This window comes from Rhinatrema bivittatum, chromosome 6, assembly GCF_901001135.1.
Source record: "Rhinatrema bivittatum chromosome 6, aRhiBiv1.1, whole genome shotgun sequence".
NCBI lineage: Eukaryota > Metazoa > Chordata > Amphibia > Gymnophiona > Rhinatrematidae > Rhinatrema > Rhinatrema bivittatum.
The window spans coordinates 264,896,666-264,914,673 of record NC_042620.1 but is presented as its reverse complement, the minus strand read 5'-3'; the positions used below and the strand labels follow the sequence as shown (position 1 = coordinate 264,914,673).

The following is an 18,008-nucleotide window of genomic DNA, read 5'->3' as shown; positions in this document are numbered from 1 at the left end:
ACTTTTTACAAATAGACCATGATGACCAAATAAGGTTAGATACTGAACTGACTCCGTAAGCAACATGTCCTTGCCATCCAATCACACTTGAAATTAACTCTAGCCAATTGACAATGAGCTGCTGACATAGCAGGGCAGCTCTCTGATCAGCAGAACCTAGTAAGGGTGACAGAAACTCATTCCCAATAAGATATCTGAAAAGACTAGCATCAGATGTCATTCAAACAGGTGTCTATGAATTTCCTAACCAATGAGAGATGCTGATTACCAAATGCCAGTCACTAATGAGCCAGATACTCATAATGCCAGGCTAAGCTCTGCTCATTATGACCACATAGACTATGAGTTCAAACCAGGAAGACAGCAAGAGGCAACAGGAATGGCTAAGAGCAGAAGATGCTGCAGAGAGGGCTGACAACAAAGAGACAACTCTACTAAAGAACTAAATTGGTAATGACTTCTGAAGCAGCTGAAATTCAGGTGATATAATTTCTGGATGGGGTTTAAAAATTTCTGTTAGGGTTATTTGACTAGTCATACAGGTTGATTAATGAATGTGGTAAGCTTCTATAATAAAACTGGCATGAATCAATTTAATGTTTCCTTATTATTTCACATCCATAAGGGCCCAGAATTGGGTTGGGAAGGTTGTCTCTTGAGGGCTCCAGCTCACTCTGCTACCACCACTACTGCATTTCCTGTGATGCTACCACCAGGGATGATGGTCACTGTCAAATACCCTACACTGTGGTCATGAGATGCCTCTATCACTGCCACATATTCTACGCTATTACCAACTGCAGTCCCAGGCACTGCTATCATCAGGTGCCCCCCATTACTATAATATATCCTGTGATATCATCACTAGAGATCTCTAGTCACTACCACAGACCCTGCACATTGCTACATCTAAAAAGCAGCAATGACAGCACGTATGACTTCGGGATGGGCCTGTTACCTGGAATAGAGTAAATGGCTTCTATGGGGAAGAGGAAAGGCTTGTCTAGTTCCCGGGTAGGTAATGGAATATAATTATCCACAGAGTCCAGAAGCTTCATGATGCTGCTAACCCCCAGTTCTGGATTCCGGTTCTAGAAAGAAAGGGTGAGCTGTGTTAACACTGAAGAAAAAAACAGTGATTATGCTGCTTCCTTCAATAAGATCCACGTTAGGAACCCTTTTCCTCCCACACTAATTTTATTTATTTAAATCCAAACCAAAATCTGCCAGCAGTGAGATCCATAATAGCATCTCTCTCCCCCAGAGTGCAATGCCCATGATAACCAAATTCTAACAGTTGTGAAACCCGGCATGAGAACTCTTTCCTTCTTGGTCACTTACTTCCAGAGCACAGAGTGCTGAACCAATGATAACAGGTGTGTTTTCTCCATCATAACCAAACTCTGTTAGGAGTTCTCGGATCTCTAGCTCCACCAGATCCAGCATTTCTTTATCTTCAACTGCATCAGCCTTGTTCACAAAAACAACAACATGTTCCACACCTATCTACAGAAGCAAAAGGGAACAGATCAGCCAAGGACAGCACGAGGTAATGCAAGAAAGAGAAAATCCTATTATCAGGCCGAAACAGTAAAAGTTGCGGGAGAGCAGGCAAGTGCACAGGCCACTCTCTTGTGCACGCGATTTAGTATTCAAATGAGGGCCCGTGGTAAAAAAGGTGCTAGGGACACTAGCGCGTCCCTAGTGCCTCTTTTTTGACAGGAGCAGCGGCTGTCAGCGAGTTTGACAGCCGACACTCAATTTTGCCGGTGTCGGTTCTCAAACCCACTGATAGCCACAGGTTCGGAAACCGGACGCCGGCAAAATTGAGCATCCGGTTTTCAACCAACGGGCTGATTTAAAATCTTTTTATTTTTTTTTTACTTTTGGGACCTCCGACTTAATATCGCCATGATATTAAGTCGGAGGGTGTACAGAAAAGCAGTTTTTACTGCTTTTCTGTACACTTTCCTGGTGCCGACAGAAATTAACACCTACCTTTGGGTAGGCGCTAATTTCTGAAAGTAAAATGTGCGGCTTGGCTGCACATTTTACTTACTGAATCGCGTGGGAATAACTAATAGGGCCATAACATGCATTTACATGTTGCGGGTGCTATTAGTTTCGGGGGGTTGGCCGCGCGTTTTCGACGCACAATTACCCCTTACTGAATAAGGGGTAAAGCTAGCGCGTCGAAAACGCATGTCCAAACACGGGTTAACAGTGCGCTCCGCTACGCTGGAGCGCACTGTACTGTATCAGCCTGTATGTTTGCTAAAAATTACCACAGTGCAGAGGAATCACACAAATCTTAAAGTACTGGACTTCAAAAATTCTGACTTTGCTAAAATGAGCAATTACCTTAAGGAGGCTCTGGCAAGTGGAAAGTGGTAAGTTGGAGATAGCCAACTCCAGTCCTCAAGAACCACAAACAAGACTGGATTTCAGGATATCCACAATGAATACGCATGAGGTATATTTGCATATAATTGAGGCACTGCATGCAAATTTCTCTCATGCATATTCATTATGGATACTCTGAAACCCAAACTTGTTTGTGGCTTTTGAGGATTGGAGTTGACTACCCCTGTGGTAAATGAAATGAAAGAATCACAGACTAAACTAAAAGGAGTAATAGTAATAGCACCAAATTTTTGTGTCAGTAAAGTTGATAAAAACAAGAAGAAAAAATAACCAGCATAATTTTCCATAGAGGTAGCTGAAAAAGTAAGAGTAAAAAGATTAGTATTTAAAAAATACAAAGACTCTCAAACAGTAGAATATCTGGTAAAGCTGAAAGAGACAAGGAAAGAAATCAGGATGGCAAAAGCATGCATGGAAGAAAAGATAGTTAAATAAAGAGAAATGACAAGGCGTTTTTTCAGATATATCAGTAAAAGGAAGAAGGTCAGAGGTGGACTTATAAGGCTGAAAGATGATGAGGAGCAATGTGTGGACAGAGACAAGGAAAAAGGAGGAATGCTAAATAAATACTTCCATTTGGTATTCACAGAAGAAGAGTTTGAAGGATCACAGATTGTTGTTAGCAAGGGTACAGAGCCCTCTGGGGGACAGGAAAATACCTACAGTACCTGAATGTAATTTACTCTGAAGTGCCTGAAAAGCAGAACATCTCTCTAAAATAAATATCAAAGAGAGGTAGATCAACAACATTTATGGAAGAGAATGTAGAACTAGCAGTAGAGCTAGCAAAACTGAAGGTGGACAAAGCCCTGGGGCTGGATGTAATGCATCCTAGAATACTAAGGAAGGAGCTCAGAGAGGGTCTGATAGGTCTACTGGAGCAATCACAAGGAACCACAGTAAGAACAATAAACTGTGGTACACAAAACAGAAATATATATTATATATATGTTTTTTGAGAAATTATTAAAAGCTAAAGCCGATCTTGTCGAGACAATTGGAGCCTTGATCTTGTCCCTCCAGTAACCGAGGAACTGGGGATTCGCCCCATTTGTCAGCTAACTTCTCCAGTTTGCTTCCGAACAGGAGGGTTCCTTTAAACGGCATTCTCGTGAGTTTCGTCTTAGAAGTCGTGTCGGCTGACCAGCTTCGGAGCCAGAGTTGCCTTCTGGCTGCCACAATGGATGAGTCGCCCCTGGCTGAAGTGCGCACCAGGTCAGAGGTCGCATCCGTGAGGAAGGATATTGCTGGTTCTAATGTTTCGACAGGTGTGGTTGTGTTCCTGGCCTGTGACAAGCTGCTGCCTCAAATGACTGTTTAAGGATGGACTCCTGACATCTGTCCTGGGCATCCTTGAGTGCCGTTCCTCCTTCGACTGGAATGATGGTGCACTTTGTGACTGCACAGACCATGGCGTCCACTTTGGGAAACACCAGGAGATTTTTGGCTGAGGGTTCCAGTGGATATAGGGCTTCTAGGGCCCGTCCTCCTTTGAAACTGGCCTCCGAGGCATTCCATTCCAGGTCGATCAGCTGTTGTACGGCTTGCAGTAATGGAAAATGGAGTGAGGCCTGACGGAGCCCGACCAGAAGAGGGTTCGTCTTTGGTTCCGCTGAGGCATTTGTGTCTGGGATGGCCAGCTCCCTCAGGCTCCTGGACACGAGGTCTGGTAGTTCGTCTTTGGAGAAGAAACGCATCATGGTTCATAGAAACATAGAAATGACGGCAGAAGAAGACCAAACGGCCCATCTAGTCTGCCCAGCAAGCTACGCACTTTATCCATTTTTTTTTTTTCCCTTTTTCTCTCTCTCACCTGTTACTACAAGCATGTAGGTTCGGTATGGTTCCGTTCCTGGAGGGATTTCCCCTTCCTCCAGGGAGTCTTGGTCTTCCTCCGAGGTGTCCATATCCCCTAAGGTTAGGCTTTTGTCCGGAGGAGGCATGTCTCTGGGAGGCCGAGAAGGGCCTGGGAGGTTTGAGTCCTTTAGTGGAGGCTGTGGCATCGGTGGCGCCGATTGCACCTGGATGAAGGTTTGCAGACCTTTAAAGAATTCCACCCAGGAAAAGGTTCCTGGGTCTATACTGAACCCAGCGGCGCTCCCCGAGGGTCCCGTCTGGAGGCTGAGCTGGGGATAGAGAAGTCCGGGGTACTAACAGTGGATCCGGATTCCTGTACTGGCTGGGGTGGACCTTGCCCTGGTTCTCCCAGAGCCGTCTCGCACTGTAGGCACCGGGCAGTAGCCTCTTCATGCTGCGCAGCTCTTATACGGCAGGCTGGGCAGAGGGCTTGTGCTTTCGCTTTCTTGGCCAGTGGTGCCATGGTTTGTGCGCGTAGGGGCGTTCAAACCTGGTCTGTGTGTTTATATGCGTGCGCTGGGAGGCTTAGATATGCGCTCCGGGTGCGCTGAGGGTATGCGTGCAGGCTGGTCTGTGCACTTACGGGGATGTGTGCGCAGCCAAACTTGTGCACACAACTATGTTATGCGCACAGCTCAGTTAGGTGGACAGTACGGCGATCAAGGGGGGGAAATGGTGACCACGGGACTAAGATGGCGACCCCCCCCCCCCCCCCCGAGGGTCTCCACGTGGGAGGACCCTCGAGCCGGATCGGGGTCTAGCCTGGAAGGGGCTGCTCAACCTGATGGGACAGACTCTGACGGGCAATCTGTGTGGCTTATCCGAGCCTCGGAGACTTAAGAAAGTTTTCTACCTTATCTTGTCTTGGCGCTTCCTGGTCTTGTGCCGGGCGGTCTCCGGCTGCGGGGGGAGAGGGAAATACCTTCACCGCCACGCTCGGTCTTGCATCCGCTGCCTCTCAGCCGCTCCCTCCTGGGGGCTAAGTCCACACCGGGACTTAGCCCCCAGAAGCTTACCTCTGAGGGATCACGGAAATCACCTCAGGAATTCTCGACTGGGGGAGGGACCCTTAGGTATCACCGCAGGAGAGCGGGGCTCGTCTTGTAGAGGTAAGGTTTTGAATTTTCTTTCTTCTTTGGCTTGGATTTCCTAATGCTGAGCGAGCATGTGTAGAGTCCCAAACTGCTATGGAGACGGAGAAATACTGAAGAGCAGAGCTTCCTGCAGGGGTATATGTAGTGCTGACGTCAGATTGAAATCTGACTCCGTCTCCAACTGCTATCAGGAGTACACTATACCCATTGGTCTTGAGTCCATCTGCTACACGCTAGGAAATTATATATTTAAACTGTTACATCTATATATTGTACATTAAAAGGAAATCACCTCATGTACCTAAAAATAATTAGGAAAAAGTCAAAATAAAAGCAATGAACATCTCCTCCTCCAAAAACTGGAGATGACTAGGTAATGAAAGTGTAATTTATATGAAAACCACAGTAGTTGTGCTACAATGTATTTGAATAGTTGCTTTTTTTACTCCTCTGTTGTAAATATTGCAGTTCAATAACATTTTCTTCAACTTAAAACAAACACAGAGGATCCCTGGAGACAAGAGGATGGTAATGAAGCACTGGAGTAACCTAAATACAGCAACAATTCAGTCCATAGCAGCAATTGTATGACTGCCTTATGCTTCCACAAAGGCACTGGAGTAGCCTGCATAGAGTGGCGGTTACAACTTCAAACAGAAGAGGTATGATTACAACAAGCCTCCAAGAAAAACAACAGGTAAATCTGTACACAATGAACCCTAAAGGGCATGGGTGCAACAACATTGGGTTTCCAAGAAGGCTGGTGTGGCCTGCAGGAAACGGCCCATGGTTAAAACCCAAACGTCATTGAGCAAGGGGAGGCCAAATCTTTTCTTTACCATGGCATCACTAACCTTGGTGGATGTGGGAGTTATTGTAAATCTTGGCTCTAAAGACAAAGGGAACTGGGTGTTGGTTTAAGTATTGGTTTTCTAAGAAGCAAAGATGAAGACAGCAAAGATTAAAAGTACCTACTAGCAGAGAAGTTGAAAGCCATCACTGTGGCATATTTTAGACATTTTGAGACAAATGTGACATACGGGAGTGGGGAAAAGGTTGCAAGGACAGGTAAAAAGACATGGGGGGAAGGGGAAGTTGGTGTTGGCTTGCATAAGAGATTTTGTGTGTGTATCTATCCAAACTGGATAAAACTCAACTGGACAGACTGGATGGACCATTAGTAAATAATAGCAGATAAGGAACCTATGTTATATGTGTTATGCACACTCACAGTATTCTAGTCCTGAAATCAAACAAACACAGTGTAAATAACTTGAATTACCAGAGTGTCCTCAATTTACACACTGGCCAAAATTACCTGCTTTGCCAAAAGTAAGTGCTCTCTGGTCTGCGGCATCTGTCCATCTGTAGCTGCAACAACCAGGATACACCCATCCATCTGAGCTGTTCCTGTGATCATATTCTGCAGGAGACAGGGCTGTAAATCTCTGCTCAACCTCACACACAGTATCAGCATGTTTCTTCCTCTGACATACATACAGACCAGTCACATTCATTTACTTTATTTTGTATAATATTGATGCCAAAGCACAATTAAGCACATGGAGGGACATTGATTCTTGCTTATGGAAGCTCGATAAAAAAAAACTTCCCTTAACATGCAGCCTATCATATTACATCCTCTGAAATCCAGAAGGCTCTCTGACATAATGCAAGTTGTAAGAAGAGCATTAGTAGTATATCTGAGACTGAGATTATATCTAACATGCCCTGGTTTAGGAGCAAGATGCATTCCCATCATGGAATGTGCAAAGCTAACCCATTTGGAGACATTCCCCCAGAGGCAAGCAGCACAGAGGAAAAGTTGTTGAGCAGAGTCAGGAGAATTACAAATGTAGGAAGGAAGGCTGGCTTTTCAAAATGATTTATTAAATAATGTGACAGTTACTCGCTGTCTTATCAAAGACAATAATGAAAAGGTGGCAACTTCCTCTCACTATCCAACAGTCAGTAGCAATGGGTACTGTTTTTCAGGAAGTTTATCAGACCAACAGCAAGAAGAAGCCATTACTCAAGAAAGCCCCCCTTGAATCCCATTTGAAATATGCAAAGGAACACTCAGGGGATACTCTAGCAAAAATTTTGTAATCTGATCAAAACTAAAATAGAACTTTTTGGCTTGAATGCACATTACACTTGGCACAAACCCAACACAGCATATCATCTAGAGAACATCGTTCCTATTGTGAGGCATAGTGCTGAAAGTATCATGTTATGGGGCTATTTCTCATTGACCAGGACTAGAGCCCTCATCAGAATAGAAGGGACAATGAATGGAGAAAAGTATAAAAAGTACTTGAGTAAAACCTGCTGCCCTCTGCAAGAGAGCTGAACCTGGGGCAGAAGGTCACCTTTCAACATGATGATGGTCTGAAGCATCCAGCCAAAGCTACACTGGAGTGGCTAAGGAACAATAAAGTAAATGTCCTAGAAGGGCCCAGTTAGACTACTAACCTCAATCCAATCAAAACTCTGTGGCATGACTTGAAGTCTTGCAAAGAAAAAGACTATTATGAACAGTCTTAGCCAGTTTTTAATGGCTGGTCCAAAGTTAAAGCTGCCAAATGCCTGAAATGGGAAGGGCCATTCAAGGGAGTCAAGAACTCTCTTAGCACCCAATGATTCTATACATTTGTCATTGAAAAACTGCTGTTCATATTGCAAGACACTGAACAGCCTCCTCAGATTATGCATGGACCTCCCTGATGTAAATTCACATTTATCAGAATCAATAAAGTCCAGTAAAATCTGCTCCATATGCACAGCCAACATTTTCACAAGCTGTTCTGCATCACTAATTTAACAACACAGGCAGAGAGCCAGCCCAATAAGCGTATGGTAGTATTGTGCACTGCCATGTGGAAAATCCTCAGTTCAATTCCCAGACTGGGTTTTCTGCTCTTCAGGTAGATGGGGATCTAAAACAGGGGAAAAATCCCCAGTTAGCTGCAAATGAAGGTTCATGGCAACAGGATTCTAGCCCTAGTTCTATCTGAGCTGGAAGCCCAAAAGAGCAGGAGAAAAACCGCCAGATGGAAAAAAAAACGATGCCACAAAATCATGGCAAGCAGTCTAATATCAGAGATCCATTTTGTCTTACCCAGGTTTTACCCTGTCAGCATTTCAGTAGTCATATTACCTAGTGATTTGTTAAAAGTATATAAGAGTTGCCATACTGGGTCAGAACAATAGTCCATCAAGCCCAGGATCCTGTCTCCAATAGTGATCAATCCAAATCACCTGGAAGAACCTGGCTGATTCACTTCATGTTGCCAACTCCCAGAAGTAAGAGGTGGAGATACTCAGGTCTATCTGACTAATGACTGTTAATGGACCTGTCCTCCAGAAATGTCCCCAAATCTTTTTTAAACTCAGTTCCTCTTCATCCGGGCAAGCTAGTCCATACCAGTGGGTTGTGCACCCTGACCAGCAGGTGTAGACAGAGAAGGACGACTTACTAACGTCCATCTCATATAGTTCACCACAGACATCAGCCAGCCAGTATTTCTCTGTCTCCAAGAGGTGGTGGACATGCATCCTTACTTGTGGACTTTGGCCTGCCAGGATTGAACATGCTATCCTGACCTGTGGCGATAGCATTTGCTCCCTCCCTCAGTTGAGTATCTGATATGTCAGGACAGGAGTTAGGTGAAGGCTGGTGCCCTAGCCCGCCTCCTGCAGAGGGAGAGTTCCTGTAGAGAGATGAGGGAGGGTAAGGGAACCTTGGACTCAGCCTTGTTGATCTTTCTGCCTCTCCTGTTTTGTCCTCCTCTCCTCTTCCTGATCCCTGCCTCAGTATTTCTCTGCTGTTGTACTTTACCAGTTTTCAGCACAGCGAATAAAGTTCAAAAGAAAAAAAACCCCACAGCAGCAGAGCTTGCTGCAGCGATCGCACATAGAGCAGAGGCAGGTATAGAGGACCTCGTTAGGCCGTGTTGAGTGCCGGGGCAGAGGTGCTGCTATTTTTAAGCCAGCCAGAGTGCCACAACAGGAAAACCATGCGGTAGATGCCATTTTGGAAGTGTAGTAGGTACTGCTGAGGTGCGTGCAGGGGAGAGATGGGCGTCAGGAAAGCAGTGTAGGAAAAAGCTACATGTTTGCTCTGCCTGTCATATGAGGGTGATTAGCCCAATGAAGTCGCCAAGCATTTGCCAAAAATGCGTGTAGACTCAAGGGAATGTCTCTGCAGGGTAATTTGTCCCTGCATGGGCTTCAGGAGCCCTAGATTTGTCTCAGAGGGGGAAGTGTGACCACAATTCCTCCCTTGGGAGATGAGCAGTCTTCCCCGCTGCCTCTCCTGCCAATTCCCATGGGGGTGAGCTCGGAAGGGACTTTCCCTAAGAACATAAGAAATTGCCATGCTGGGTCAAGACCAAGGGTCCATCAAGCCCAGCATCCTGTTTCCAACAGAGGCCAAAACCAGGCCACAAGAACCTGGCAATTACCCAAACACTAAAGGTCACCACCTCCTTAATGGAGGTGGTGACCTTTAGTGTTTGGGTAATTGGGTAATTTCCTGGCCTCCACAGCAGCATATGTGGAGGCCAGGAAATCTCTTCCAAAATAGATAAGAGCACATTCAACCCGGGAGCAATTGCATTTGCTTTCTCCGGCGTGGTCTTCCTTGCATATGTTTGCCTAATACTGTCTGTTTGATCTGTCTGCACAGGAGGATTCATCCTTTGCTAAGGCAGAGCTGCCTGGGCCTCAGCAGCCTCCCGCCCTTCTGGGGAGTAGCTTTGGTACATCCCACTGATGTGGACTGGCTTGCCCGGATGAATAGGAAGGTGAAATTACTTCTTACCTGTTAATTTCCTTTCCTCAAAGTAGGGCAAACCAGTCCACCATCCCACCCTGGGCTGCTTTGAGGCAGTCGACAATTTTCTGTTGTGTGAGACCCTCATTAAGGAATATATAGTATGGCAAGGATCTCAGATGTACATGGAATTGCGCTGTACCTGGTAAGTGAGTTTCGTTCTACGATATTAGTCTTAAAGTTTTTCTATGTGACTATTGTTGGCAGAGCTGAGTCCAGAGTCTCTGTTATGTTTAAAAAAACATTTTTTGAATTATTGTTATATAATGGAAGAACGTATTATTTCAAATAGTGATTATGTCCAGGAGCTACAAGGACATTTGGCATAGAACATGGAGATTTAATAACCACCTGCAAAAAAATACCTCCTCCAACATGCTAATGAGCTACATGACTAACTCAAGGTCAGTGTATTCTTAAGCAAGAAGGATGGTCTCCCACATATGCCTGCAAAGACATCTCTCCGTTTCCTGAAGGCAATAACCAACTGCTGAAAGAGCTCAGCCAAGCATGGATCAAAGAATTTCTATTGCTAATTGGAAAGATAAGAGGAAAAACTCCAGCCTGTGAAACAACGGACTATAATAATGTGTAAAAGCAACACACAGTATAGCAGCATCACAGAATGCAGCGGGAGCAACACTAAGAACATAAGAAGTTGCCATAACTGGGTCTGACCAAGGGACCATCAAGCCCAGCATCTTGTTTCTAACAGTGGCCAATCCAGGTTACAAGTACCTGGCAAGTATCCAAACATTAAACAGATCCCATGCTACTAATGCCAGTAATAGCAGCTTTTGTTTTGCCCACAATTTCTGTTTTTTTGTCATGAGTTCCTCAGGATATAAGGTGTCCCCTCACTACTGTTTTCAAACATTCCCAGATGACCAGGGGGTCCCCTGTATTGAGGTGGAGGAATGCTTCTATTTCCTTATGTATCGTCTCATGAAATTTGGTATCAATTATAAGAAAATTGTTTAATTTCCATGGGTAAAAGCCCCCCCCCCACCACTATCGTGGTTACCTAGTTCTAGTCCAATAAGCGTATGATCGGACCATGTTATGGGATCTATGTATATCTGTTGTACGCTTCCCAATAATATCTTGTCTACAAGGAAATAATCCATGCGTGAGTATGGTTGGTGGGGGGTGGAAAAAAAAAGTATAATTTTTGGTACGTGGGTTCCATTGTCTCCAGACATCATTGAGGTTCCATTTGGTCATAAGGGACCGAAGTCTTTTCCGAAGAGATCATGCATATGTCTTTAAGAAGGCGATATCACAGATGTATAACTTTGTCAATAAATATCCCCATATAAAACCGGCATTTATGAAAGCCTGGGAGGCAGATATAGGCAGGCCACTACCTGGGATTCCATATTTATAGCCACAAAGAGAGGATCTCCCTATGTTAATTTGGCAGAGAATTACTATAAAGTACTTTTCCAGTGGTACTACCCTACAGACCGTCTACACAAAATCGCTTCCACAAATGACCCTCGATGTTGGAAAGGCTGTGGACAGATAGGCACTTTCTATCATATGTGGTGGTCCTGCCCCAAGGAATTGTTATTTTGGGATTCTGTAACCCAAATTATATAACAAATTCTGAAGGAAGTGATTACTTTAATCCCTGAACAGGCTCTTTTAAACCTACCTATCGATATGACACTGGATAAATGTAAATTGGCCCATTTGATCATAATGGCCGATCGATGTGAGCTTGCTTTGCAGTGGAGATCTGTAGATCTGCCCTCAATAGATAGTTTATGGGTTAGATTGAATAAACTTTGGAAGATCCATAGGGGAATTGCTCTTTCAACAGCTTCTAGTACAAGGAGACTGCAGACATGGCAACCCCTAGGTGATTGGCTATCCAAGAGTGATGTGTAAAGGGAAGCAGAGTCGGAGGGAGTCATGCTACAGTGATTATATTATCTTTTCTTATCTTTCCTCATCTTAATACTAAGCCTGGAACTTTTATAGTAATGTCATTATTACCTGTCGTGCTTTCTTTGTTATACTCATTGAACTGTTTCAACTAAAACCATGGCTTTTCATTGCTTTCTGTAAGTCTCTCCATTGTCTCTTTAGGAGATTGTGATGTTACGATGCTACCAACCTATTGTAGGGGAGGAGGGGTGGGGGGGGGGTCTAAGAGATGAGATGTGTGTTCTTGGTTATAAATTAATGCATTGTTACATGTACAAAATGAGATTTGATGCTGTATTATATACAATGTTCATGTTTCATTGATGCAACAAAATATAAATAAATAAATAAAAATTGCGGATGACACTAAATTATGCAGCATAGTTAAATTTCAAGAGGATTGCGATAAATTGCAAGAGGACCTTGCAAGACTGGAAGATTTGGCTTTGCAAATGGCAGATGAAATTTTACGTGGACAAGTGCAAAGTGATGCATATAAGGAAAAACAACCCTTGCTGTAGTTACACAATGTTAGGGTCTGTCTTAGGAGTTACCACCCAGGAAAGAGATCTAGGCGTCATAGTGGACAATACATTGATATTGTCGGCTCAGTGTGCTGTGGCGATCAAAACAGCAAACAGAATGTTAGGAATTATTAGTAAGAGATTGGCAAATAAAACGGAGGCTAGCATAACGCCTCTGTATAGCTCCATGGTGAGACTGCACCTTGAATACTGTGTGCAGGTCTGGTCACCGCTTCTCAAAAAGGATATAGCTGCACTAAAGAAAGTGCAGAGAAGGGTGACCAAAATGATAAGGGGCATGGAACGGCTGCCCTAAAAAGTTATGGGCTATTCAGTCTGGAGAATAGACGATTGAGGAGGGATATGATAGAAGTCTACAAAATTATGGAAGGACCTGAACAAGTTAATGTAAATCTGTTATTTACTCTCTCAGATAATAGAAGGACCAGGGAGCACTCCATGAAGTTAGTAAGTAGCTCATTTAAAACAAATCGAAGAAAATTCTTTTTCACTGAGCACATAGTTAAGCTCTGGAATTCATTGCCAAAGGATGTGGCTACAGCAGTTAGTGTAAACTGGTTTAAAAAAGGTTTGGATAAATTCCTAGAGGAAAAATCCATAAACTGCTATTACGGTAATTAATAAGCAATAGTAGCTTGTGATTTATCTAATGTTTGGGTACTTGCGACTTGGATTGGCCACTAATGGAAACAGGATTCTGGGCTTGATGGACCCTTGGTCTGATCCAGTATGGCATATCTTATGTTCTTAGCACCATGTTCCATAGAAACTTCGAATGGACATATGGAGGTAGGCCTCTGTCAAGACCAATGACATCAAAAACTCTCCTCTGCGGCATGCTGCTATAACCGTCCATAACGTCTCCATCCAAAAACACAGAATCCGCAAAGCTATACCTCTTGCAAATCCAGAATGGACCGAAAGGAGCCCACTTTTTGGGAACTATGAAATAAATGGATTACCACCCCTCTCCCTGTTCGACCAACGGGACCAGAACTATAGCATCCAACGTTTGTCACCTTTGCAGAGCCCCTTTTACCACTTCCCGTCTGCTTCTAGACATGCAGTGGGCCTCCAGACAGGCCTCCCTGAAAGGGCATGAAATTCTAAGGTGCAACCGTCTCTTACCACCGGCAGAACCCATTGATCTGTAGTAATTTTGGCCCATGCCCCATAAAAGTGGGACAACCTGCTCCCTACCAGGAAAGCATGCAACTGGCATAATTGTGTTGCTTTCTGCCTCCTGGCACCTGCTCTGGCAGAACTGCAGGACCCTTGAAAGAAGTGCTGCCTGCCCAGAATCTGCTTCGACCCCAAAGCAGAAGCGCTCTTGCTTGAACAGAACCCTCTCTTACTTTGAAAACAAGACCGGGGAGGGAAAACCTCCTTGCCATCCCTCTTATCTTCAGGCAACTTATTTTCCTTTTAACTCTCCCAAAGTCTTCTGAACTCAGCACAAACAGTCCTCTGCATCATATTGACACAAATTGCCACCCTCAGACTCAAGGCAGAAACTTCAAACATCTGCTTTCAACTAAATCTCCAATTTATGGTCCTGAACATCCTTCAGAGTGGCAGAATTCACCACTGGAATTGTTGCCTTCTTAGTGATGGCGGACACAGCCATGTCCAGCTTAGGGAGCACAGGAGATCCAACATCTATTCCATCAACAGGTACAACTTCGCCATTACATGACTGACCTTCAAGCCTGCCTCCAGGAAGTCCCATTCCTGGTTTACCAGCTTACGGAACTTCTTAGGCAGAAGAAAGGCACTAGGAGGCCTACGCAGTCCATCCAGGACCGGGTCCAGCCCTACATTATCAGAGTCTTCCAGGGCTATCTTAACCCCCATTTCCTCCAGATCCTGGGGATTGAGAGGACACAACTCCTTCTTAATGAACAGATGGACCCCGCGAGGGTCATCACCCTCTGCTACTGGGAACTCATCCGGATCAGGGTCATCCTTATTCCCACCAGGATCGGCATGCGGGACCGTGTCAGCACCTACATCCAGGTCCACTATCTGAGGATCTGCAGGATCCCTCTGCCTGTCATCCAAGTAATCTTGACCTCAGCACGACCGAGACCCAGATGCTTCAGCAGCACCCCAGAGCTACCAGAAGGTCCCACTCTCGGTCTCTTGACTGAACGACAGGGGATCTTCTCGCTGGAACGCTTCCCCCCCTGCTACCTTTTGCACCAGAAAGGCTTTATGCAGGAGAAGAACAAATTCAGGATAAAACTCCTATGGATCTTCAGCACCCCAATCAGGCAGACAAACATCAGATTCCCTTTCTCCATCCTGATACTGCGCAGCCATTTGCCCCACAGGCGAGAGCAGGGGAGGGGAATCTCCAACCTCCCTATGGGGTGCGCGATCGCTGACTGTGATCCTCTGCCGGTCCGGCCGACAAATTCAATCCCCTGGGACCACAGCTGCAGCCCCCAATGCCTTAGAGGCCCCTCCTTTCATCTGATGCACCAAAAGAGGTTTCCTCCTTCCCTATCGCACAGGCAGTGCTAAGGAAGCACACATTGTACCGCGCCGACCAGAGGCTGCAAGCTCTGCATGCCACCATGTGTGGTATTGGCGCCATTCCCCACGTGGCACCAATCGCTGCAGGGAAACAAAACATCAGCCGAAGTAAAAAAAAGCAGGGCCACACACATGGTCAGCATCAAGAGCCGCATCACTCTGAACAGCGCACAGTACAGCTCCTCTCGTCCCCAGGATCCCCCGGTGGAACATAGGAAATAAGGGCTAGCCACTCATTTCCTGCAAACGGCGCAGACAGCCCCCACTGCTGCAAGCGCCCCACCGCCGGTCCGCTTTGACTGACGCGAAGCATGGGGAAAAAAAAACAAAAAACAGGCCACATCTGTTACAGCCGTGCTGCGCCCTGGCCAAGCCAAGCCGCAAGCGGGAAAAAATCCTTCCACCCCCCCTCGGATCCCCCGGAGCAAAAGAACAACTGTAAGGCACTCACTCTCTGTTCCTGCAGGCACCAACCGCTCCCGCAGTCAAAGGCCCCCTGACCATCAAGTCCTGCTTTGCAAATTCAAACTTTGTTTTTTCCCCTTTTAAAACAAACGTAATACAAAGAGGAACAATAAAGGGTACTTCCCTTCAGGGACCGGCAGCTCACAGGCAGAGACTTCAGAGGTCACGGGGGAGCCAGTTTCCTGGCTATCAGGACCTCCAGACAGCAGCGGGCTAAACCAGCCAGAGGTTCCCAACCCCCCCCCCCCCCCCCCCCCCGGCTCCACCTGAGGGATGGTCCACAAAGGAGCCTAACGCCTCAGGGAGCCTCCGAATCCAAAATCTCTAATCTCTCTAAATGTTTACTTTTTTTTTTTTTTAAGTCAGACTGCAGGTTTGCCCGTCTGCTATCTGCTGGAGACAGAGAAATACTGAGGGACTACAGGTGGCACGCTCGGTTATGTAGCAGTGCCTCAAAGTCTTGTTCTCTGCCTCCATTTGCTGGTAGGGATACATAAACCCACTTGTCTGGAATGATCTGGGTACGAACAGGAACTCTGTTTCTAGTCTCAGAACTGATAACGACATGCTCATACTGGGGAAGAACTCCAGACAGTAGGAGGGATCTGGACAGAAAGTGACAGAAAACAACTGTCCATTGCTGCAAGTCTGTTACATTCCAATCAGTCCAATCAAGTACTCTACATGCATTATCACAGCCATGCAAGAAGGAGCTAAGCCCTTCACCGCAGAAAGGTTTGCAGCTATCACTCTTCCCCGTGACTCCAGCCCCAGGCACCATAACATTACCTTCACGTAATCGGAATGGCCTGGGCAGTCTGTGTGCGCATAATGGCGGTTTGCGGTAGTGTATTCCACATGTGATGCATTTATTGTAATCCCACGTGCTTTCTCCTCTGGAGCATTGTCAATATCTTCGTATTTCTTAAATTTAGCTCCTCCAGCCTCAGCCAAAACTGTGAAGAAAAATGGGTGGGCTTTAATTACGCATTCTGCTTCTGCCACAAATAAGGGCAATAAGAAGCAGGCATTACTGGGTATTCCTTGTCCCTGCCAAAGCTGAGGGTAATGGAAAGACGGGTATCACACTTACTCTTAGTGATGGCTGCTGTTAGTGTCGTCTTGCCATGGTCAACGTGCCCAATAGTACCAACGTTAACATGGGGCTTGTCCCGAACAAAGATCTTTTTGGCTTCTACTGCATAATTCCGTAGCAAAACAGGATAGGAGGCAGGACCAAGAAATATCTGCTTCTCACCAAAAACAAAACAGATTGTTTAAGGAACATTCCTTCAGTCCTTTATTAAAACGCGTTTTAATAAAGGGCTTTCTTTTATCCGATTCTCATTGTCGTCACTGCTACACAGCTCACTGGATCGGTTACCGATTTGTTTTTTGGGTACATTCCTTCAGTCCTACAGCTCTGCCTCCTTTGCATGGCCCAGTGTAACTTTAGAACAAATATCTCCTAATATGAATAGATCTTTTTTAAACCTTACCGGCTGGAGGCTGAGTTGCTGTAACACCGAACCATAGCTTCTGAGAACTGAAAGAAATACAACAGATAATTTTACAATTAACCATAACTGAGAATTCTCCCGTTTTTATCTGGAGACTCTGGAAGTTTGTATAAATTGCCAGCTCTCTGAGGAAATAGAGGAAAGCTCTGAGCATGGGTATCTGTAGGAGATTCATGCACTAATTCTATTGACCAGTGCTCATGAATCTCTTCCTGATCCAGCCCCTCTCCTCCCAAGTAGCATTTAGGGAAGTGGAGAGGAGAGGGATAGAGCCTAGATCAGTGGTTCTCAACCCTGTCCTGGGGACCCCCCCAGCCAGTCGGGTTTTCAGGATATCCACAATGAATATGCATGAGAGAAAATGTGCATACACTGCCTCCATAACATGCACATTTTCTCTCATGCATATTCATTGTGGATATCCTGAAAACCCGACTGGCTGGGAGGGGGTCCCCAGGACAGGGTTGAGAACCACTGGCCTAGAGCATGCAGAACAAAGGAATCACTCTGCTCCCTAATCCAGTCTTTCCCCTCCTGTCATTCAGGGACAGGGGGAGGGGGTGAGGTTGGAGTAGACATTGCAGAGCAAAGAAGAGCAACTCCACTCTCTAATCCAGCCACTCACCCCCCCCCCCCCAAACAAAAAACCCAAAAAATAGTATGGTAGGAGAGGACAGGAGAAGAGGGGCTGGAAAAGAGAATAGAGAGAAGTGAGCTATTTGCTCTGTTGTATCAGCTCCATTCCCTCCTCTCATTTCTTTCTAGGGAGTGTCTGCTGTCAAAAGGGACCATGTGG

General features: G+C 45.5%; 1 protein-coding gene across 2 annotated transcripts in view; it reads right to left on the bottom strand.

Moving 5' to 3' along the window:
* TUFM (Tu translation elongation factor, mitochondrial) overlaps positions 1–18,008 on the bottom strand; it is a 68,112-nt gene that overhangs the window by 16,366 nt on the left and 33,738 nt on the right. The window contains exons 2-7 of one of the 2 annotated variants that reach the window (XM_029607110.1): positions 17,192–17,238; positions 16,786–16,942; positions 16,482–16,648; positions 6,694–6,798; positions 1,342–1,506; positions 959–1,091 (exon numbers count right to left, since the gene is read on the bottom strand). In XM_029607110.1, the coding sequence (XP_029462970.1) occupies positions 959–1,091; positions 1,342–1,506; positions 6,694–6,798; positions 16,482–16,648; positions 16,786–16,942; positions 17,192–17,238 (774 nt within the window). The remainder of the gene's footprint in view (positions 1–958; positions 1,092–1,341; positions 1,507–6,693; positions 6,799–16,481; positions 16,649–16,785; positions 16,943–17,191; positions 17,239–18,008) is intronic. The other variant, XM_029607112.1, reaches the window with a different exon arrangement.